At 48.5% G+C, this 23,495-nt stretch overlaps 2 protein-coding genes across 2 annotated transcripts; one reads left to right on the top strand and one right to left on the bottom strand.

Annotated features, from left to right (window-relative positions):
- Positions 1 to 1,906: 1,906 nt before the first annotated feature.
- Positions 1,907 to 10,994, bottom strand: BUD23 (BUD23 rRNA methyltransferase and ribosome maturation factor). The gene is made up of 12 exons (XM_048519521.1): positions 10,886 to 10,994; positions 10,045 to 10,082; positions 9,557 to 9,652; positions 8,347 to 8,429; positions 8,146 to 8,242; positions 7,919 to 8,015; positions 7,106 to 7,156; positions 6,147 to 6,232; positions 4,624 to 4,669; positions 4,033 to 4,091; positions 2,492 to 2,581; positions 1,907 to 2,361 (listed from the first exon to the last, which is right to left on the bottom strand). The coding sequence occupies exons 1-12, from the start codon at positions 10,931 to 10,933 to the stop codon at positions 2,307 to 2,309; spliced, it is 846 nt and encodes a 281-aa protein (XP_048375478.1). The 5' UTR covers positions 10,934 to 10,994; the 3' UTR covers positions 1,907 to 2,306.
- A 160-nt stretch (positions 10,995 to 11,154) lies between these two features.
- DNAJC30 (DnaJ heat shock protein family (Hsp40) member C30) lies at positions 11,155 to 12,837 on the top strand. Its single transcript, XM_048519522.1, has one exon. The coding sequence runs from the start codon at positions 11,240 to 11,242 to the stop codon at positions 11,870 to 11,872; it is 633 nt and encodes a 210-aa protein (XP_048375479.1). The 5' UTR covers positions 11,155 to 11,239; the 3' UTR covers positions 11,873 to 12,837.
- The last annotated feature ends 10,658 nt before the right edge of the window (positions 12,838 to 23,495 follow it).

Genomic DNA, 23,495 nt, shown 5'->3' with positions numbered 1-23,495 from the left:
CAGAAATATGCCCGGGGATGGGGTGGAGGGAGGGTTGGCAGAGGCAGAAGCGGCTCTCTGTCTCCAAGCTGTTGAGACAACATCCTACTCCAAGCTGTTCAGACAACATCCTATGTAGAAAGAGAGCAGGGAGCAGGTCTTTCTCCACGGCACTTTCCTCTGCCAGAAGGTGGCTGGCTCCCCCAAGACCCCCTCTCTAAAAGTCATTTGGTCATGCTGAATCCCACCTTCTTGTGATGTCTGAACGTATCACAGGATTGACCCCTAACCAGGTTTTCAAGCTACGGTTTGTAGAAGGCTTGCTAACCACCCCTGGGAGAGTGGAGTTCATTAACCCTGCAGTGCGGTACAGTGCCCATTCTCAGATAGGATGCTGTTCTTGCTAGGAAGCAAGAGATGACAAGCCAACTAACTGGAGGGTGGTGGTTTATGTGCAGACCAGGGCTTGTGTTCATCTGGCGGACTGTGCATAATCTCAGTGTCTAATTGCTGCTAAAGAGATATTTCTGCTCCACTTCCACTTCTAAGCTGGTTTTGTGGTACAGGGAAAAAGAGACTTAGAACATGCTGGCAGGGGCTGATGGGAATTGTAGTCCATAACATCTGGAGTGCCAAAGGCTCGCCACCACGGACTTAGAATCTCTTCCTGGTCATTAGGGGAGCGCCTCCCTGCCCGCACCTGCACCTCTTGTAGGGGCAAGAGCTGAGTATTCAAAACAGCCTGTACCTAGTTGGCAGATCCAACTCAACCCAGCCTGCACCTGCCAGCAGAGAGAGGTTGGTGCTCCTGACCCCTCCCTCCCCTATTCAGAAACTGTCACAACCTTCGCCACTTTCTTCCTCTCCCAGTAGCAGAGCTTTGCAGAGAGCGTCTCTCACTGCTGCCCGGGCGGGGCCTGCGTCCTCCTTCAACTGATTTCTCTCGCCTTTGTTGCATGTAGAAACTGAGCCTTCGGTGGTGTGTTTGTGCTTTGGAAAGCTCCTCCACTCTCTGGCCCTTCAGCTGCCCAGTCGTTTTAAGAGGTGGCCGCAGTGCCGTCCCTTCAGCTGCCAGTATTCAGCGTTCGTGTGTGTCAGGGGGCATGAACGTTTTCGGCATGTCTTTTTCGGAGGCCTTTCCTGGAGTCATCCCGGTGCTGTTAATCAAGTGCCCCCGTCTGCCCATGCGGGACCGCAAACTCATCTCCCTGTCTGTCCAGGTGCAATTGAAACTGTCCATCTGTTGCCTTCTCTTTCCATTCAGTCCTCCCTTTTCTTCCTGTTTACTCGGACTTCACCCCACCCCCCCAAAACCCCACTTCAGGTGGAAAAAAAGCTTCCTTTCTGAATGGAGTTTTATGTATAATAAAAAGTATTTATATCTGTGAAGTAGCCTCTGACTTTTCCTTGCACTATACCAGAGGGGATAGGAAGTTAGAACTTGGCACGGCCAGATACATGCTCCAGACTTTAAGCAAAAATTCAGTATGCAAAATTCAGCAGCCTTCACTCCCACCCCCACCAGTTTTTGTGGGGGCAGAAGGACCAAATATCTTTAAATCCTTCTTGTCCGCCGAGACTCTTACCCCACCTACACCTGTTGCTTCTTATGTACTTTTAAGCATATCCTTCTTAAGACGTGGGGACTAGAATGTTGTGGGATTTAAAAAAATACAGTGGGAGCTGCAGAATTCTTGGCAAGGAATGTTCCGCAGGCTTCCTTCTGCCCCCCCCCCCCCCCGCCCTCCCAAATCCCAACATGGGCAAAGACAGAGGGGCAGAACGAGGGTCTTTGCTAAAGAAGCTCTCAAGATCCTGACAACCCAAGTGTGCAGAATTCTACCATAACCAGCCCATGAACTGCACAGGAATTCCTCAACAGATAAGGAAAGACTGCCAGTCCTGTTGATTTACAAGACGATGCCCATGGAGTCAACCATTTTAATTTTTCCAGCTCCTTTTGGGATTTCTTTCCCATCAGGTTCTCCGATGGCTTTTTAATGATTTGCCACCACTACAGAATGCTGAGAAAAGTAACAAAACTGTAGTCTTTGCTGCCGGGGCTCAAGACCTGAGCTAACACGGGGGGGGGGGGGGGGGGGGCCAAGCCAGAACTCCCTGCTCCTACTAGCCAAAGTCAGTGACTACCAGCCTTTCTCGCGGCAGGTACCAGATTTTCTTGCTGGTTCAAGAAGACTAGAACAAGTCGGGGACAAGCTCGAGTAGAAGTTGGGATGCACGGCTTCGACTGGCATCTTCCCATGTAGAAGGCCACAGCGACGGGTGCCGTTATAGAACAGAAGCAGTCCAAAGGGTGAGACAGGCGGTCAGAAATTAGGCCGCCGCTTTCGGCCCGTGTACCTGGTGTCCGCTCGCACTTGCCTGGGGTAAATGATAAAGGAGAAGAGTTTTCAGAAGGGAGGAGAGGGGGGTAAAAAGCACAACTCAGCAGCAGAAGGGAGAGGGGAGGCAGTGTCCCAGGATGTCCCCTGGAGCAGGTGCCGGTACTCACTTGCCCTGCCGCCGCCGCCTCTCTTTCTTCTCTAGGACCCAATCCCGGCTTTTCTTCACTGACAGTCCTTTGGCATTCTTAAATCGTACTCTGGGGACAGAGAAAGATCAGTGTAAGGAGGCAGGCTGCATAGAATCTGGTTCTGCCCCAGTCTCACCAGGTAGAAGACTTTTGGATTTGTACCTGCCCTGTAAGAAGACTCAAAGGGGCTTACAATCTCCTTTCCCTCCCCTCCCCCCCCCAACAAACACCCTGTAAGGTGAGTGGGGCTGAGAGAGCTCCGAAGAGCTGTGACTCGTCCAAGGTCACCCAGTTGGCGTATGTTGGAGTACACAGACTAATCTAGTTCCCCAGATAAGCCTCCGCAGTTTAAATGGCAGAGTGGGGAAACAAACCTGGTTCTCCAGATTAGAGTGCACCTCCTTTTAACCAAAACACCACTGCTGCTCATCTTTCCTTCCCCTCCCTACAACAAACACCTTGTGCAGGGAGCAGCAGTGGCATAGTGGTTAAGAGCAGCTGAAATCTAATCTGGAGGAACTGAGTTTGATTCCCTGCTCTGCCGCTTGAGCTGTGGAGGCTTATCTGGGGAATTCAGATTAGCCTGTGCACTCCCACACACGCCAGCTGGGTGACTTTGGGCTAGTCAGTTTTTCTGAGCTCTCTCAGCCCCACCTACCTCACAGCGTGATTGTTGTGAGGGGGGAAGGGAGATTGTAAGCCCCTTTGAGTCTCCTTACAGAGATAAAGGGGAGATATAAATCCAACTCTTCTTCTTCTTCTTTAGTAGGTGGGGCTGAGAGAGTTCAGAGAGAACTGTGACTGGCTCAAGGTCACCTGGTAGGTTTTGTGTGGAAGAGTGGGGAAACAAACCTGGTTCACCAGATTGGAGTCCGTTGCTCTTAATCAGTACAACACACTGGCTCTCAGGGCTGTTGTGAGCACAACTGATCCACTTTTAGCAGCTGTGATGGGGCCTTTCCTCTACTATAGTGTCCGAGGCAGGAAAACATGACAACACAGAGCTCCTGGTTGCCATGACGACAGTCCTCTGGCTATTGCTGTCCGTCTCCCCCTCAGGCAGCATGGAGTGTGTATGGTGCCCTCAGCTGCTTCCAGGGGGGAGACGTGGCTCCATGGTGGAGGTGGCTGCAGGCATGTGGTCCTCATGGCTGACTGGGGTGGGGTGGTGGTGGGGAGAGCAACCATTATCTTTCCCATTTCAGGGGGAGGCACAGAGGCTGAAGGCACCTGGCCCAGAGCAAACGTTTCACTGCCAGTGGTGCACACTATATCCAGATCTATCTATTTCCAGCGGGAGCCCTCGGCTAGATCTCGACCACAAGATTATTGTGTTACCTCTTGTGGGAACTGGCTTATGGTCTTCACTAGTCCCCTGGTAAAATGACTGACGGCCTGACTGAAGGGGGCTTGTTTGCTGAAACAAAGTGGCTCAGACCCTTGGCTCTCTTGCCCCTCAATTATAGCCCCTTCCCCCAATGTAACTGCATCAGCTCGCCTCCTGCCTCCCCACATAGTACCTTTCGCGGACGAATTCTGCCTGTGCTGGCTTCTCGTCGCTGCACTCGGTACCGAGACCCTGAAAAGGAACAATGTTAATTTGCCTGCTGTAGAGGCGGCTCCAGGTCTTGCCACAGCACAGGAGGATGACAAACGGAAGATGACAGGCCCACGAGCGCTTCCACCAAGGGGCAGAGACTGCGGGTATTCTGGCTACCGCAGGAGGTGTCCACAATCCTTTGCAACCAGGACTGGAAATTAAGCAATACTGACCGAATTCAAACAATTCTATTCGGGGGCGGGGGGGGGGGGGGGGGGGTCTCGACTCTTGACCACAAACCCCAATCAATATGCTTTACCACTCTGTAACTAGTCACAAATATCACATTGGAAGAGATTCAAGGGCAACCCAGAGCCATAGAGAACTTCTAATCGTTTTGAACGGCATACAGGGGAGGTTCTCTGTGATACCACTGAGGTGCCTTAGCTCTCTTCTCCTTCATATCTTTTCAAGAAGGCACCAGCACACCCCAAAGTCTACTGAACTCAACCCAACCCGCCTGGAGCCCTGGTTCCTCCCCCGCTGCCCCTGCCCCCACAGATTCCATTACCTTTGGCAAAACATCACTTGGGCCAACAAAGAGGCAGAGAAAGAACCTGGAGGAGAAAGTGAAACATCAAGTCAATAAACGGGCCTATATGATGACAAAAAGAGGCTAAACCTCAAAAAGGCACTAAGGGAAAACGGGCACTTCTTAACTGAAGCGTTCCAAGCCCTTTGAGGTGTAGTGGTTAAGAGTAGTGGACATTAATCTGGAGAACAGATTTGATTTCCCACTCCTCCACATGAGCGGCAGACTCTTATCTGGTGAACTGGATTGGTTTCCCACTCCTATGCATGAAGCCTGCTGGATGATCTTGGGTTAGTCACAGTTGTTTGGAACTTTTTCAGCTCCACCTACCTCACAAGGTGTCTGTTGTGGGGAGGGGAAAGGAAGGAGCTTGTAAGCCACCTTGAGACTCCTTATGGGTATAAATCCAAACTCTTCCCTCCCCATTTGCTTTTTGAGGCTTGGCCTCCCTTTTTCTGGGTTTGCAGAGGGGTCTTCACCCTCGGCTTGACTTGGATAGCACCAGGCTCGCCTGATTTCATTAGACCTCAGAAACAAAACAGGATTGGCCCAGGCAAGTATGTGGGTGGGAGACCTCCAAGGAATACCAGGGCCATGAAAAAGAGGCAGTCCAAGACAAACTGCCTCCAAACAATGTATTGTCAAAGGCTTTCACGGCCGGAATCACTGGGGTGTTGTGGGGTTTCTGGGCTGTATGGCTGTGTTCCCGTAGCATTTTCTCTTGACGTTTCGCCTGCATCTGTGGCTGGCATCTGAAGATGGAACATCTGCATCTGAGGCTGGCATTTTTGGCACTGTTGGGATCCTCTGAAGATGCCAGCCACAGATGCAGAGGAAAACGTCAGGAGAAAATGCTACTGGAACACGGCCATACAGCCCAGAAACCCCACAACACTCCATTTCCAAACATCTTGTGCCTTGAAAACCCTATGGGGTTGCCCTGTCAGCTGTGGTTTGATAGCATGCACACAAGACATTCACCCCAACCCCTTCCTTCAGCCTGTACAGCCTGCACCTGGCTGAACATGAGCTGCCTCTACTAACCACAAGGAGCTGCCAGGTTGCTGGTTCATACTGTCTATTCTTACTAACAAGAGCTCTCCACAGTCTCACGCAGACTTCTCCCAGCCCTGCTGCAAGGCAGCCTCCAATGGGAGAATCACACATGGAACTACAATGTGCCCTCTGTCCCTAGCCTCTTCCTATACACAGCAGCAGCACAAAGACTAAATGCCCCTCTGTGTGAGATCCCTTAGAAGGAAAGGGGGGAGCTGCTGTGAAGAACTGGACAAGAGGATCTTGAAAGACCTCTTCCGAGACCCTCTCCTGCCTACAGAAGCCTAGAGCTCACAAGGGGTACGGTGCATGGAAGCAGCTTTCTCGTACCACCAAATGACTTATTACCAGGGCTAAAAAGTATCTGGCTGCACATCACAAAGGGTTCAGGGCTGCCTCTCTCAGAAGCAAGGAGTCTGTGCACCCCCCCTCCCCCCCAAACTTACTTCTTGGCTTTGGCACTGTTGGGATAATCTACCACCATGCCACCACTGAAGCCTGCTTTCATGGCCTGGGCGGTGATGAGTTCCAGCTAGCAGGGAGGAGAAAGATACTCTAGTGAGTCAAAGCATGAAACTGCCTCCAGTCTCTTAGGTCAGTATTGTCAACTTCCAAAGAGCTTGGGCAGTGAAATGACATCCTTTGAATTTGGCCTCATCGTATCTTAACGGGCTCAACATATTATTAGTACTCTCAGAGCCTCTCACATATTACCATTTCACACTATTCCACTTTGACAGCGTTCAATAGCAGAGTCTCTAGCCACTGCTTGAATGTCCTAAAGACTGAAGAATAAGTCCCACATAATTGTATGCTGTGTTGAAACTTTGGAGATTTGCCTTATATTAATTTTTGCTCCCAAAGATGTGTTAGGGCTTATTTTCAGGGGATGTCTTATTTTTTCCCCATGATTTTGTGCCCCCCATGAGACCAGATCAGCTGTACTGCGGAATCTGTAACTAGGGCTTATTTTTGGAGTAGGGCTTATATTTCAACCATCCTCCAAAAATCCCGAAAAATCACGCTAGGGCTTATTTTCGGGGTAGGTCTTATTTTTTGGGAAACAGGGTAGCGGTAAAATATTTCTAGGTTTTTATAAAATATAAAATATCCAGTCCTTTTGTGAAACTTTTATACTGCAAATTTTATACTGCAAATTAGTAGTTTTAACTGCATTTCTTAACCTTGTTTTGTTTTAAAATTTCGTCCTGTTTTATATGCCAATAAAGGCTTGTGTTGTTGTTGGAAAATATCCAGTCTTGCGGCTGTCAGCCTTGTACCAATTGCTCCAGTTCAGCAAACAGAAAACAGCAGCACCTATCTCTGCTCACCCTAGCGAAAGGCTCTATCACAACCGGGAAAGAACACTTCACCTAGTGTCACATCCCTCTACAGTGGAACATACCTGCAGAGCGTTTTCTGGATAAAGTTGCAAAACAGCTCGGGCTCCTCGGGCCTAGAAACACAAAGGTTTGTTATAATCTGCCAGCATTCTAGCTATGAATCTCAACTTGACACACCAGACTAGCTGTCATCTCAATACACGATACAAACACTAACGAGATATTCTCTTGTGAAAGGACTTCCTTGGGACTAAGTGTGGTTCAGAAGGTAGGGTTCTATCCGGCCCAAAAGCCCCAGTCTGACTTGCTAGGGAAGAAAGCAGCTCAGAAATTACAATGTATAACGATCCGGACCTGATATACAACCAATCAAGAAAGAATGGAAACCAATACAAGGGTTGAATATCAATGCTGCCTAGGCATTTGGTTTGCTAATAAATATGAAATAAATAATTCAGTTCCTATCCATTATTAGGTGCTCAAATATATGAATAACTACTTAACTATACTAATAATGTGACATGATGTGAAATATACATGTATGTATATTCTAAAAGTGCCGTTATAACGAACATGTATTCTTGTTTCACATAAACACTTATTATACAATAAAACCAAACATCATCTTCTGGCAGGCAGCCTCCATTACACAGGGTAGCAAAAAGCCTTGTATAATGTTCAGTACGTATTTTAGTTCACTGATGGTTCAGAATGCCATAAATACAGTTGAGTGCTTACATAGTAGGCGTAGACTTGTTCAAGTTATTCAAAGCTATCTGGACTGTGGCCCCTGAATTCAATGAGTATTATTTTTCCCCCTCAGTAGTACTTTCCAAGAATGGCAGTGGGGCGGGATGACAGAAAGCCATGCTTACCAACGCCATATAAAGAGTAGAGAAGAACCGATACAATCGCTTTGGAGGGCTGTGTGTCTTCTTGTCCGCGTTGCAGAGCCACTGTACTGCAGAAATGCTACAAGAAAACACATGAGAGTCAATCAGCCTTCCCCATGGGATTTCTCATGCCAAGAATGTCACATGCTCACGTTACAGCCAAAATGTGGCTGCTAGTTCTTGCAGGCAAGCACACAGTACATTCCTACCTGATGCAGCCATCAAAGGTCCCAGGCCTGAAGGGAATCCCCTCGCCCATATCTGCAAGCATCAGGTCTCCGTCTACTTCTCTCTCGACGGCCACATCTGTTCAGAAGAAGGAACGAAAGAGGGTTGCAATTTCGTACCAAGTCCCTGTTCAAAGTAAGAAGGTTCATGCCGGATGGATTGATGGAACAGGAGACACTCACCAAGCATAGCAGGGCTAATGTCCATGCCAACCCAGCAGTGTCCCTCCTCGGAAAGGTAATCCCCACTCAAACCAGAGCCACAACTGATAAGGAGAACAAAAACAAGAAATAAGTGGAATACCACATTGCTCATCTCTGATTGGTAGCCAAGACAAGCAGATCACTCAAGACCCCAGGAATATAAGGACACCAGGCATAGTGCTTCTTGGTTTATGAAATCTGGTCATCAAACATCTTACTATGCAAGTGGTTATTTACAGTGTTTTTGTGTCACTCCCTCCATTTAAAAAACCCCTAAGGCAGGACCCATGCAAAACTGGATCTGCAACATCAACTTTCTAGCAAAAACAAATTAAGCTCAACAGAGATCATAGACCACAAAGGCCATCAAGTACAACCCCATTCCATGCAAGAACACACAATCAAAGCACTCCTGACATATGTTCATCCATCCTCTATTTAAAAACCTCCAAAGAAAGAGACTCCACCACTCTCCACTGTCGAACAGCCCTGACAGCCAGAAAGTTCTTCCTAGTGTTTAGGTGGAATCTCTTTTCCTGCACCTTGAATCCATTATTCTGTGTCCTAGTCTCTGAGGCAGCAGAAAACAAGCTTGCTCTCTCTTCGACATGAATGCCCATTTCATTATCGATCCTGTTCCTCAGGAACAACACAAAGCAGACTTTGTTCCCCAGGAACAACTTATGCTACATTCTCTACATTCTCCAGAACAATTTATACTGTACCACTTGAAAGGCAATGCTGCAATCATAAGGAATTCAGGTTACACCTTTGCAAACCCCCCCCTCCCCCAGGAAAGAGAACATCCCAGAAAGGTAAAGAGTTGCACGCTTATGAAAAGAAAAAGAAGAAGATGACGACGAAGAAGAAGAAGAAGAAGATGAAGAAGAGGAGGAGGAGGAGTTTGGATTTATATCCCCCCTTTCTCGCCTGAAGGAGACTCAAAGGGGCTTACAATCTCCTTGCCCTTCCCCCCACAACAAACCCCCTGAGAGATGGGTGGGGCTGAGAGAGCTCCGAAAAGCTGTGACTAGCCCAAGGTCACCCAGCTGGCATGTGTGGGAGTGCCCAGCCTAATCTGAATTCACCAGATAAGCCTCCACAACTCAAGCGGCGGAGCTGGGAATCAAACCCGGTTCCTTAATAAAAGGAAGAATTAACACTCTGCAGTCCCGTGCAGCTAGCTTACCCCACATCCAGCAAGAAACATGGACGGTCCTCTGGGAGACCCAACAGCTCCACAGCTCGTTCTGACATCTGTGACTGGATCTCAATCATCCGAGAGCTAAAGGGCAGAAACGGGTGGGGGATTATCACAGCAATGTTCAAAGGACACTCTAGCACAGATGTTGGGTCACAGATGTAGGAAATTTGCCTGCTTTTAGCCTTAAAACCTCCAATGTGTTCTAGAGCTCCAATGGCATTCCAAACTTTACCTGTAACTTATAGTTATTTCCCTATGAAACACAATGAGCAACAAGCAGTAAAATGTGGCAGGTGGAGTTCATAGGGCACAACTCTGGAGAGGCTGAATTGCTAATCTGAATTGTGAGGGCTTCATAGTACACAATTCCCCTGCACACTCTCAACAACTGAACTCAAAAAAATGATATGCAAGCCTTTGTAAAAAGTTAACGGGACAACTATGTGCTCCTCCAGTCACCAAATCTGTCTTACTTGTGTGTGTATTTTCGTGCTTCAGCCTCATTGTAGAACTGGAAAAGAAAACAGAATGAGAGAAGTAGGTTTTAGGGAGAACATAAGAACTGTCAAAGGCTTTCACAGGCAGAATCAATTGGCTGCTTGGGTTTTCTGGGCTGTGTAGCCACCACCTGGTAGTTCTTGCTCCTAACGCAGTGGTTCTCAATCTTCCTAATGTCGCGACCCTTTAGTACAGTTCCTCATGTTGTGGTGACCCCCAACCCTAACATTTATATACTTTACAGATGGAGAACACTGATGCAGAGAGTCTTAGGTGACCCCTGTGAAAGGGTTGTTCAACCCCCAAAGGGGTCCCGACCCCCAGGTTGAGAACCACTGTCCTAACGTTTCAACTGCAACTGCAATTGAACTCCATCTGGACACAGGCAAAAGCACTTCGCACCTACCTTCCACCTGCAAAGTATACCTGACCACACAAACACTCCACACTGTGCCACGGAGAGAAACACCTCTTACCATGACATGCCTCTGAAGATGCCAGCCATAGATGCGGGTGGAACTTTAGGAGCAAAACCTACCAGACCACGGCTATACAGCCTGGAAAACCCACAACCAATACAAGAACTGCCCAGCTAAGTCAGTCCACGAAATCGAGTAGCCAGTTGAAGTTCCGACTATAAACAGCAGGAGAAGCCACGCGGGAGATCATGAAGTCACCATCCTCGCCCGTTTTACGCCTCGAAAGGCTCATATTCAGAGGCAAACTCTGAATATGGAGACTCCATTTAATTATCACGCATTTCATCGCTTCCCCCCGTCCGCGGTGAGCCCAGCCCCTTTCTAGTCCTTCACCCACCAACTCTGGTGGCCCGCGATGCTCCGGTCGCTTCCCACTGACCGCCATCTTACACCATGTCACGTCAACCACGCGCAGACAGCCGCTAGTGACGCCATCTCCGCGCGTCGCCTCGCCACTCCCGCTTACCCGCTGGCCTTGCCATTCATTGGTTTAACGCAGAGTCTGTCTAACTCTGGGCCAATGCTCGATCGGGCCCGCCTTCCGAACCCACAGGGAAGAGCTTCCTATTGGCTGGCTGTCTGATCGTCGTCGCCTGCCGGTGCCGGCCGGCCGAAAGGACTGATCCAACATGGCGGAGGTCAGGGCTGAGGCGGCAGCGGGGGGCCATTGAAAGGCCCTGCGGGGCTGCTTATGGCCGTCGCCCGAGCGGACCTGGTGGCTCCTCCTCTGTTGCCCTGGGCCCTCCGGGGCTTGGCTGTCCGCGGGTTTTCTCAGGCGGGCGGGACCCGGCATGACTCCCCCTCGGGCCTGTACGAGCTGCTGGGGGTGGCGGCGAACGCCACGCAGGCCCAGATTAAGACGGCCTACTACAAGCAGTCATTTCTCTACCACCCGGACCGTAACTCCGGCAGCGAGGAGGCGGCCGAGCGCTTCACCCGCATCAACGAGGCTTACCTGGTGCTGGGCAGCGTGGCCCTGCGGAAGAAATACGACCGCGGCATCCTCAGCCTCCAGGACCTCCGCATGGCCGGCAAGCCCTCGGGCAAGGAGGCTGCTGCCAGCCCACCTTCCAGGAGGACTCAGAACTTCACGGCCACCCCTTCGTCCCACTACGGCCGCTCCAAGCCCATCTTTGACTTCGACAAGTTCTACCGGGAGCACTACGGGGAGCAGCTGGAGCGGGAGCGTCTCATCCGGGAGAGACAGCAGGAGATGAAGAAGCGGAAGGAGAAGGATAAATCGTGGGATTCGGACACTCTGAAGGAGATGATGGCGGTTCTAGTCTTCATTTCTGCTTTCGTCCTTCTCGTCAATCGCCGATGAGTGTGGGACTGGAGAGGTGGCTTGCTGGACAGCTCTTATCAGGGAAGAAGACACACCACAAAGCCACCCCCGAGCCTTGAAAAGAAGAGCACCTTCTCCCGGTGTTTGCAGTGGCTGCTGTTGCGGAGCAGAAAACATCTCTTTGAGGGGCCTCTGCAGCCTGCAGTGCAAGCTTGCTTTGGATAGAGTCATCCCTCAGTGCTTGGACTGTAGCCACAGATCATCCTCAGGACAAACCTACAGGCATTTCCAAATGATTCTGACTGTTGTTAGCGGCCCCAGATGTGGCAGAAATACTGGTTGTGGGGTGTGTGTTTTTTAAGTATTTCACTTTGCCTTAGGAGTGGACGATCGTTCGTTTGGAGTTGGTTTTGTCAGTTGTCTGTTGTGTCTCGATCAAGAGTTTGGGTGGCTTTAATCTGCCATATCTGATTGCATTTTGATAAGCCATTAATTGGTATTTTATGTGTCAAAACTGAACATGGGGCTTTGTTTCCAGGTGTCACCTCTGTATCTGTTAGCACTCCCTTTTCGGGTGGAGGGGGGATTTAAGTCTATTTTTGTCATCCCCCCCCCCCCCCCCCGTGGATTTTGCTGACGTTGTCCATGGATACTCTGCTCTGTTGGTGGGACTGCCCCTCTTTCTGGTTCCCAAAGCTTCTGAGAAGCAATATTTGCAAAACTATCACTAAGCCTCTGTTTGGTGTTTAAAAATGCCCTTCTAGCGCTCTGAAGAGAGAGAATTCCCACCTGGACAGTTTGTAGGGACTTTTGACTTTGGGCCTATGAAAGCAATTGCCTTAGATTGCTGTAACGGAGCAGACTGTTTCAGACTTTATCCTGGCAGTTTGCAGTGCAATTACATGGGAACCATGTTCTGACGTATAGGTTGCGAGAGTTCAGATTCAAACAAATGATCTATAGGAATTTTATTTTAATATATAAAGACTGCAGGAATGAACCAAGAACTGTGGGTTTTTTTGCTTCTGTACAGTTTACGTTTAATCTGAATCCTTAATTGTGAGATGGTGTCTGCTACCTAGGTTGTCAAAGGAACAGACTGTTTTTTCCCTGCCTTATCAAGGTTGAAGCCACATTGCAAGGGGGAAAATGACCATCAGATAATTGGAGAGGCTATCTTGGAGCACAGGAAGTCTTGGATCAACAAATGAATGCAAGCCCTTAGAATTATGCAGACTAGCATATTGTTTCAATGGCAGATGAAGGTAGTAAGGAGGGTTTGGGTGAGAGCTTTCAGGAAAAGAATGGAAGGGATTAAAGTAAAGTGGCGCTGTGTAAAAGCTGGAACACTTTCCCTCACTGCTGCTTTGTGCTTTCCCCCTTTCTTTTCACCATTCCTTGCCACGATCTCTGGGAACAGAAAGGGGGTGACCAAGCTTGCACAGCAGCTCCTAAAATGTCAAAATCCCTCTTTCAAGCGATGGGCTGCTGTTTCTGTGTTGTGCTGCAGGGGGAGTGCTCGTGCCACAACTTGCTCTTCAAGCTTTTAGCATTCCGGAAGGACGCCACGCCACAGCCTGGCCTTGTTAAATAAGCCAGGGAATGTTGTCTGTCATGCTGGACCTAACGGGATGCAGGGAGAGTGTGCTTCCTCCGATCTGTAACAGGGAAACAAACGCCTCATGCCACAGTTAGCTGAGAAGGAGCAGCTGGAAATCATGTAGAGGCGAGTTGGGGACACCATTAGGTGACAAAAGCATACAAGGAGCTCTGAAGGAAATCCAGGAAAAAGTAGTGGAGCACACTGAAGATCCTGCCAGGCAGCTTGACCCACCACACTTCCAATTTTGATTTATACTTTTTTATGGCATTCTGCAGACCTACCTCCTCTTGGCAATTCAAACTGGATTTCCTCTGCCTCTGCCATTTCTCAGCTATGGAACTCCAAATTCGCCTTAATTTTCATCCCGCCTTTCACCACCCAAAGGAATGAAAACCCAATACAGATCATTAAAATTGAATACAAAATGTTGCTTTGAAAGGGGATTCTCATCCCGGTTGGATGAATCCAGCAGTCTTAACCAGCCTGCAGTTTTTTTCAGAACTTCACTTTGTGTTTGTTTGGTTGTTCCAGTCAACTATTGTGTGTGGTTTGAGAACTGAAGTAGGTTTAATCTTACACATATTACTGCCCTTTGAGAAGACATTACAGTTATCCCTTCCACATCGCTGGGGTTAGGGGTGCAGTGCCCCCACAATCACGGAATCCGCATGACATTTTTTTTTGGCCCTCCCGTCATTCCAGCGAATAAGTCTGATTTTTTCTTTTATTTTAACTATATACAAGAAGTTGTGTATATTTACGGTATTAAAAGATACAGCAAGTTGACATTACACATATTATGTGTTTCTGATTTTCTATGTTTTTTCGGTGTTGTCTGCAGGCCTTTGCGTGTTGTCTGCAGATTCTGCAAAACTCCCCCCAACTTCCCATTTAATTTCTTATACTAACCTCCCCCCCCCCCCCCCCCCCCCGCAATATATTAAAACCTCAATAGAGGAAGTAACGATGTGGAAGGGATAACTATAATTGTATTTTGCATACTCTGTTAACCATCCTGGTTGGTTATCACCTGGGCCAACATAAATTGCTTCATCAAAATGCAGAATCTACCACTTGCCTATCCCATATTTGCTTTGTCTCCAGCTTGGCTGCACCAGGCTTAGCTTCTTGGAGAGGCCCAAACAAAACCAGAATAAACATCAGTCACAGCAGCCAAATTGCACACACGCTGCTCCTCTCCATCCTCCACAGTCCTGTGTTTACAATACTTCCTGAAGGCCCCGTGTGTGTGGTTGGCCAGAAGGATGGCCAGTGTTGCCATATGGGTTCATACTGGGAGAAATGGTCCTTCAGAGGTAAGGGTCCCAGGCAACTAAGCATTTTAAAAGGAGTAACCAACACCATGAACTTGAAAACAAGCAGGTAATGATGTAAAAGTACCAAAATTGGCATAATTTGCAGAAAGCAGCTAACTCAACTGAGTCATTGCAGTCTGAACCAATTTAAACTTTTGAATTTTCAACCCCCAATACTCTATTACCATCATCCAGCTTTGAGGTTCCCATTGTATGGATCAAAGTGGCTAGATTGGCTGAGTATGAGAGTGGCGGTAGGACCAATAGTAAATGCAGTTGAGGTGGGGGGTTGCCCTGCCCTTGATGGGCCAGGCTAGCGTGATCCCCATTGGAAGCTAAGCAGGGTCTGTCTTGGTTAGTATTTGGATGGGCGACCACTGAGGAAGTCCAAGGTTGCTATGCAAAGGCAGGAAATAATGCCTACAAACCATCTCCATGCTTTCCAGGTCCTCTTTGCCTCAAAAACCTTATGCCAGGTCCACTCCCAGAGTCAGCATAATGTGACTTGCATGAGACACTCTTCCATTCACACACACAAGATTCTCCAAAACAGCCAACAAGGTCACCAAACTTTTAAATGTAGTCTGCTGTAGTAAAGCTCACCCGATCCTCTCCAAGACTTCAACTTCGTCAGCCAGCACCAACTCTGGGCTTGTCTGGATTCAGCTTCAACTTGTTCTCCGTCCGTCACTTAACTATGGCAGCTTACGACATAGCCATTTCTAAGGGCTTTTGAATGGAGAAAGCTAGCTGGTTTACATCAGTTCATTGCGAAAACTAACACCAAACCTTTGGACAAGGTGACAATTTAGAGCTTTGCACAACCATGGAGGTTAAATCCCAAGCAGCAATGAAGACCTTTTGGGCACACACACACACAAAACAAATAGACAAGTCATTTAAGTGCCGTTCCAGTAAGTCCCTCTTCAGACTCAGCACTGAGTGATCAACAATATTGAAGGCAGCCAACAGATCAAGCAAAAATAATAGGAACAGTTCTTTATCCAGCTGCAGATGAAGATCATTTAATAGTGTTGCCAGCACTGTTCCTGTCCCATAATTGGGCCTGAAACCAGAGTGGAAAGGGTAAAGGGCAGATGAACCATCCTGCAAGTTGTGGAGTTGCTCTGGCATCACTCAGTCCTTGTCCCGAACCCCCCCCCCCCCCCCAGCAAGTTGGAAATTGGCCTATAATTGGAGACAATCTCCTTAAGTGTAGATGCTGTTTTTTCCACTGGTAGATGCTGTAATCCGTGGTGGCGAACCTTTGGCACTCCAGATGTTATGGACTACAATTCCCATCAGCCCCTGCCAGCATGGCCAATTGGCCTTGCTGGCAGGGGCTGATGGGAATTGTAGTCTATAACATCTGGAGTGCCAAAGGTTCGCCACCACTGCGTGTAGCTTCTTTTAGAGGCTGTGGAAACACCCCTTCTGATAGGAATACATTGATGGTCTTCATCCATTGGACCTTTTATCTCATCCTAATATGCTTTGAACAAGATCAACACAGGTCCAACCTTCGGAACTCTCTCAGCCCCACCTACCTCACAAGCTGTCTGTTGTGGGAAGAGGAAGGGAAAGGAGCTTGTAAGCCACCTGGAGTCTTCTTACAGGAGAGAAAGGTGGGATATAAATCCAAACTCTTTTTCTTCTTCAAAGCAGAAAAGGGAACAAAGATTACAGACATTAGCAAAATTTAAGCCTGATAATGTAAAACCAAAGCAAAGAGCAGAAAAGGATTTGGAAGGTGAAGTATGACCTTGGGCTCATGGGCCTTGCAAATAATGCCAGAAAAATTACTGGTGCGCAAGGAAATTGTACCAGCCCATAGAATGCCTCTGTGTGGCGTACTGGTGCTTCACAAGGAAATATGTATCACATCTCTAGTACTTCCACTGTTTAAAATGCTTCCCTCACATTATCACAGTAGTCGTAATAACAACTTTGTAAAATGGCCTGGTCCTTCAATATTGCAGACTGCCAAAGGCAGGGAGAAAGCACAGTTGCCCCAAGACCATGTGCTTATAGTGGATTTAAAAGTTGAACTAGCGGCATCCCAAATCACAGTTGGTTCTCTCTTCTTAAAATATGTATACCCCACTTTTCCTTTGGGGCTCCAGGTAGCGGGAAAATCCCGTATACAATAAATCCCCATTAACCTCCCCTTTCCTGAGAAAGTGCCTGCAGCTTAAAGCCCATCAAATAAAACCGCCTTACAGCATCACTATATTAACTCTGCTCTCAAAAAGTAAAGAATGAAGTTGTCTCCAAATTGACAAGAGTCTTCCTTCCAGGTTTGCCTGGGGGAAATTCTTAACCCCCACACACGAATGAGTCCTTACAAGTCGGGCCTTGGGTAGGTTTGTTTGGATTTTTGGCGGCCGTCGTGCATGAAATCGCTTAAGCTGTTTGCTGCCAAACATGAAACATTACCGGTCAATATCCTCTATCAAATATTGAATATGTGCCCACCATCCAATATAAAGTAACGGCTCTGTGTAGTCAGGTAGCAAATAATGTTCAGTGTTGACTGTTAAATGCACACGTTTAACCCTAACCAAAGCACTGAAATTGGAATTTGCAAGGAAGAATTTTTGGGAGAAAATTCATTTAGGCTCAGACGAAGAGAAACCCTAAAGGACAGGTAGGGTTAACCATCTCTGGATGGGGTCCCAGAGAATTGCTCCAGGTAGAGCCAAAAGGCACTTTTTGAAATACTTCTGAAAATAATTTTTATCCTTTGGGGCAAAAGAAGCCTATGGTATTTCTGTTTACTCCTCCATTTCACATCTGCTTTGGCTACTCCGCCCCCTATAGTTACGGCTGCCCCTGAGCCCTTCCTTCACCTAAATTATTTGCTTAGGAGATTTTTACATTGCCTCTCCGGAGTCTTGAGCCAGACATTTTACCAGTGAAAACAATGCCTTAAAATCCTCATCAATTATCAGTACAAGAACAAAGGCAACCCACCCAAGAGCCACACCCCCACAATCCCTGACACTTTGGTAGCTGGTAGCCCTTTACACATGCTCAGGAGTTCTCTTGTATTGGTGCATAAGCTCACAGCTGAGTCCTGTCTAAAAGGAATATGGTCGAGTGAAGGTTTTCAGGAGGGGGTGACAATTTTCCAGCCCATCCCTCCCCAAAGCTGTAGCGGCACTGCCAGCCCCCGATGAGTCTGCATAATGTCACAGAGCATGCCAAAGGACAACTTGAGAGGTGCATCCGGCCAGCGGGACCCCGGCATTGTCTGCAGTGCTGCAAAGGGTCACATCGTCTGGGATCGCCCAGCCTTTTGTTTGCTTCAAACACTCCCCACTCCAAGCGAGGCTTGGGCTGTTCCGAGGAGGGCCGCAGGACTGCGAAACCTCTTCTTGCCTTTCGCAGGAGGATCTGGATGCTGCTGTTGCCAAGGCGACTGGGCAGCCCATCAGCATGCTGGAGAACCTGGTTGGTCCTCCCGGCCAATGGGAGAGCCAGGCTGGCATCCAAGAGACAGCTGCTGCCTGTAACCAAGGGCTACCCACTGGCAAATGGGAAGAGCATCTCTCTCTGGGAAAGGGTTTGGTTTCCTATTAGCCTACAGCGGGAGCAACTGGAAACAACCAGGGAGCTAAGGAGACTCAATCTTCTCTCCCCCCCCCACCCCCAAGTAGATACTGAGCAGCCAGTTCAAACCTCTCCCTAACCTAGCATCCCTTGTATTGGGTGGCTGCTGTAGGAAGCCCAACCCCCTTGCTACCCATCCTAGCAAATTGCCCTCGATGTGGGACTCGCAAGGAATTCGAGCCCACTATGCGATAAACAAAAACAGAGAGGCAAATTGCCTCTGAGGATGAACAGAGCACACGGGGGTTGCTACAGAGCAATCTTAACTTGTTTCATCCCATCCATCTTGGAGGGCAGGACAATCGGGACCGTTTTGAGGGTGGCCACTCTGCTAAGAAGGGTCAGAGTTGAAAAGGGCTGGCCAGCCCCCCCCCCCCACGTGCTCTGTCGTTAATCCAGCCTTGTGCCTTCTAGTGTATGACGTACTGTATCATGACCTTGAAAGACGTAACTTTAAGACTGAGCTGAGAGCCAGCTGGGGCCGGGTTCAAATCACCCCTTTGTTACAAAGTCCCCTGGGTAAGCCACTCTTAGTCATTTCTGTCCTCAAAGAAAAGTAATAATGCAGACCTATCAAAGAGGAATCCTGATAAAACACACAAGAAATGTTCTAAACCTGCCAACATGTTGCATTAGTACTTCTGGAAAATGGCGTGTGCTGGAAAGTGAGTTTTTCATGAACTTCCGTGGACTTTTCCCACTGGCTTTGAAAGCACTAATGATTTGGCACTAAAACCAGCTGTGGTAACATTGGTGCAACGTGCATCCAAAAGGCAGGTAGAAGATTCCAGAATCCCTATTTATTATGGTACAACCAGTTTATTATGGTAAACTGGCTATAGAGTGGCTGAACTTCAGAATTCCATAGTTCATCATAGGGTGAGGTTGCAGCAAGGCTTGCCACCTTTGACCTGGGAAATTCCTGGAGATCTGGGGACAATGCTGGTAGATGTGGACAGTTTGGAGAAGAAGAAGAGCTGCATTTATATCACCCTTTCTCTCCTGTAAGGAGACGCAAAGGGGTTTACAAACTCCTTTCCCTTCCCCCCTCACAACAAACACCCTGTGAGGTAGGTGGGGCTGAGAGAGCTCCGAAGAACCGTGACTAGTCTCAGGTCATCCAGCTGGCATGTGCTGGAGTGCACAAGCTAATCTGGTTCACCAGATAAGCCTCCACAGCTCAAGTGGCAGAGCAGGGAATCAAACCCGGTTCTCCAGATTAGTGTGGACTTGCTCTTCACCACTACACCATGCTGGCTCTGCCTAAAATCTATGGTGTTAGAATCTGCCCTCCAAATCTGCTTTTCTCCAGGGGGAGTGATCTCTATAGCTTGGAGATCAGCTATAATTCCAGAAGAACTTCAGGCACAATCTGGATGTTGGCTCCCCTAACTGTAGTGCACCCGGTCCGTTAGAATCACATCCAGGATTTCACCCTGGCCGGCGATTACAGAGGAAGAGCAAATTGTTGCAAGCACGGGGATGGATCTGGGGTTGCCGTGGGAAAGAAGGTGCCTGCTTTGTCTTGGAACATGAAGTATCTGAAACCACGCCACGTGCTGCTGGCATTCATCTGTTATTGTGGAGGAGACGAGGGAAGCTCAAGGCCACACACAAGGGAAGCCAAGCATTAAGCTGGACGGGTTGAGAACAGAAAAATCCAAGCCAATCGGTTCATGAATACAACCGTACGGCTCTGCGGAAGTTCATCTCGGTGGCTGTTGGAAGCTACGGCCCCTGCACTGGCTGTACCTGAGCATCACTGACTTCTCTGGAACTGGAATTCCCAGTTCTTCTGCCAAGGTGCTGATGACTTTCCCTGAACATCCTTTGCCGCTTCCTGAGGCAGGTTCCTGAACTCAGGTGTCTTCAGCCCAGGTGGAGCCTCTTCACTAACTTTGTGGCACTCCCCAACCCAAGAAAAAGGGGGCATCTCAGAGCGGCATCCTCATACAGCGGCTTTTGCACAACATCCCAGGACTGAGCTAAATTGCAAATGAGCTGCAGAACAGCAGCCTCCATGGAAGCAATTATTTCTGATTGTCCCCAACAGACAAAGAGCCTTGGTCATCGCAGGACTACCTGAAGGACAAGGAGTGCCTGCATTCTGGGCACAGCTGGGACTGAGCCATAGAGGAGGCATCAGTGATCTCGAGACAATTGCACAACGCTCCTATGCACTGAGGCTTAGCGAGGGCAGCAGGCCAGATGTGGCAGCAGTGTCACCGATTCTCGTTGCTCTTTTAGGTTCCGAGGCAAAGCACGTTTGATTCGCTGAATAGAACTAGGGATGGCTGATGGGAAAGATCAGAGGCATGCACCCTAGACAGGGCAGCAAAAGTCAGTATAATTTTTGCACAACAGTTTCTGAGCAAGAGCAGTTGGGGTTGAGAGACCTTGGAAACCGAGGAGCAGGATCTTTAAGGATCCAAAACCATTCTCAGTTTGTCCGTGAGGAGGATGAGCCATTAAGAGCTTGGGCTGACACTAGATGTGAACAGTTACGGAACTGAAAACTATTATTACGCTTTCTGAGAGCCGGCAGCATCCAGCCTGCTTGGTTTGTTTTGGTGAGGTAGCTCGAGTGAATCTCCTCTGCATGCGCACGAGCGACAGATCCCAGCATGCTTCCATGTTCCAAGGAGCAGCCGCTGTTTGTTTGACTCAAGAGTTGCAGCGCCAACGTTTGGTCTGCTGCCTCCCCCAAACAGCACACGATCCTGTGCCAAAGGAACCTTCCGCCAACTGCTCCTGTTCAGTTGGCATGAATCCGTGGTGTTACAAGCGGGTAATGGAACTGGCTCCCTTAGGGAATGCCATTCATAGGCAGTGTCATGGTGGAGGGCAGGATGACCATAGTGCAGGGGTAGGGAACCTGCGGCTCGAGAGCCGCATGCGGCTCTTCTGCCCTTGCACTGCGGCTCCACGAGCCGAGCCGCTGGCCCCATCCTTGCCCGCCCTGCAGGCAGCAGGGCGGGTGCACCAACTGCCCGTGGCTGCCGCGCCGCGGGCTTCCCCTCTTGCCTGCCCCATTGGAGCGGGGCGGGTGCTTTCCCGGTGGCCGGCAAGGCCAAGCCGCTGGCCCCATCCTTGCCCGCCTTGCAGGCAGCAGGGCGGGCGCATCCATGCGCTTCTCAGAATGAGCGGAGTAAAAGGTAAAAAAAACCCTATATATATAGTGTTATCTTTATTTTAAATGTCAAAAATTATTTGCGGCTCCAAGTGTTTTCTTTTCCTGTGGAAAACGGGTCCAAATGGCTCTTTGAGTGTTAAAGGTTCCCTACCCCTGCCATAGTGGGTTGAAACAGGTTTTATTTACAGCTAACAATAAGAACTATTAGAACAGTTAACAACTAATTTAAGTATCCAGTTGTAACTCTCCCAGGTCTCTGTTCCAACTGCTTTTCCTGGGTCTCTCTCATTATGCCGGTCAACTTAACTCTTAAAGACATATCATCACAGACAGCAACAAAGACCCTTTTATTTGCCCGAGCTTTTAATAGGGTGTTGGCTGTAGTCCTTTAGTGGCACTTGGAGTTTTATTGTACTTTGTATGTTTTCACATTTAGATTTGTGAGCAGCCTTAAGCCTCAAAGGAAAGGAGAGGTACAAAATAGTTTAATAAAACTACTGCAATTGATGGATGCCTGGAAACTTTGTTATTCATTCTTATAAAGAAATGGGCTAGCCATTCCAGTTCAAAACTCTTTTTTTCCTGATTGCACATCGTAGATCCCTTTTATGCAGTAGGTTGCCTTGAATTTAGTTTCACAGTAAAGGCGGCTGGCTCCTAAATTTCGATCAGCTATAGTGACAAGAAAAAGAGCACGTGAAAAAGCCCTCAGACTGGCCAGGAACTAAGTTCTCTGGATTCCCACATTTTCCCACTTCCCCTTCCAGTCTACTCCCTCAAGGCCCCGTCCCCACGTGAAGAATAATGCACTTTCAATCCACTTTCACTATTGTTTGAAAGTGGGTTTTGCTATTCCGCACAGTAAAATCCAGCTGCAAAGTGCATTGAAAGTGGATTATTCTGCATGTGCGGAAGGGGCCTCAGACCTTCTTTCTGGCTCATCCCCCCACCTGCTTCCATATTCCTCCATAGAGGACATGACATTGTTGCATTCAGCTAGGTTGCCTGTTCTTACTTCCAGAGTTAAAGCCCAGAGACACAAGGACTGCAGTCTGGTGGTATTCCATTCAGGGGTGTGTGTTACACCTCTCCCCAGTTTTATTCCCCTTCTAAGTGATCTGTTTCTAAAACGCTAGAGAGACCCTTTTGACCTGGGAAGCCTTATCTCCTAATGCATCTCGGAACAATTCCCTCTAAACCCTCTGTAGGTGTTATCAGGTTCAGCAAGGTGAGTTATTTTTATATTGCATGGGAGAAAACAGTTTGCTTCAAGCCACCTAGCAAAGTCTGTACCTGGGGGTAGGATTTCAGCAGGGACTTGCTGGGGATCAGGCACAACCAGATTTTGTTAACTCAGAATAATGCCCTTTTAATCCACTTTCAATGCACTTCACAGCTGGATTTTACTGTGCGGAATAGCAAAATCCACTTGCAAACAATTAGAAAGTGCATTATTCTGCATGTGCGGAAGGGGCCTCCGTCAGTTAACCATGAACTTTACGGCTCTGGCCCCTGCCTGGTGGAATGCCCTACCTCCATCAGTTCGGGCCCTGCGGGACCTTGGCGAGTTCCGCAGGGCCTGCAAAACAGAGCTATTCCACCGGGCCTTCGGGGAGGCTGGCCGCGGTTTTACTGCCCCCCACTGAAATATTAGAACTAAAACCGAGGTTGCCATTTTTCCATCCTTTGTCACCTCGGTCGGGCCACTGTTGATTCCATCTGGGCCCGCCGTTTTCCTCCCTCCCTTCTTTCCTCTACTATGTATTTTCCTCCCTTTTAGCCTTGGGAATGGGCGCCTGCCTTAAACTGTTTAAACTGTTTTAAGCTGTTTTAAACTGTTCAGACCGTTGAATTGTTCGAGCTGATTGAACTGTTTGAACAGCTATATTGTTAAGTTGTTTTAAATTATGTGACTGCTGCTGGTTTTAAGAGTGTTAAATTGTGTTGTTGAGTTTGCTGTCGGAGAACAGCCATGTTGGAAGCCGCCTCGAGCCCCTT

This window comes from Sphaerodactylus townsendi, linkage group LG16 (genome assembly GCF_021028975.2).
Source record: "Sphaerodactylus townsendi isolate TG3544 linkage group LG16, MPM_Stown_v2.3, whole genome shotgun sequence".
Lineage (NCBI taxonomy): Eukaryota > Metazoa > Chordata > Lepidosauria > Squamata > Sphaerodactylidae > Sphaerodactylus > Sphaerodactylus townsendi.
The sequence above is the reverse complement of the archived record's forward strand: the minus strand, read 5'-3'. Positions and strand labels throughout refer to the sequence as shown.

Coding starts and splice junctions, on each gene's coding strand:
- BUD23 (XM_048519521.1), bottom strand. CDS start 10,933: ATGGCGGTCAGTGGGAAGCGACCGGAGCATCGCGGGCCACCAGAGTTG. Junction 9,653..10,044: donor GCACGAAAATACACACACAA/GTAAGACAGATT, acceptor TCTGCCCTTTAG/CTCTCGGATGATTGAGATCC. Junction 6,233..7,105: donor ATCCAGAAAACGCTCTGCAG/GTATGTTCCACT, acceptor CCTCCCTGCTAG/CTGGAACTCATCACCGCCCA.
- DNAJC30 (XM_048519522.1), top strand. CDS start 11,240: ATGGCCGTCGCCCGAGCGGACCTGGTGGCTCCTCCTCTGTTGCCCTGG.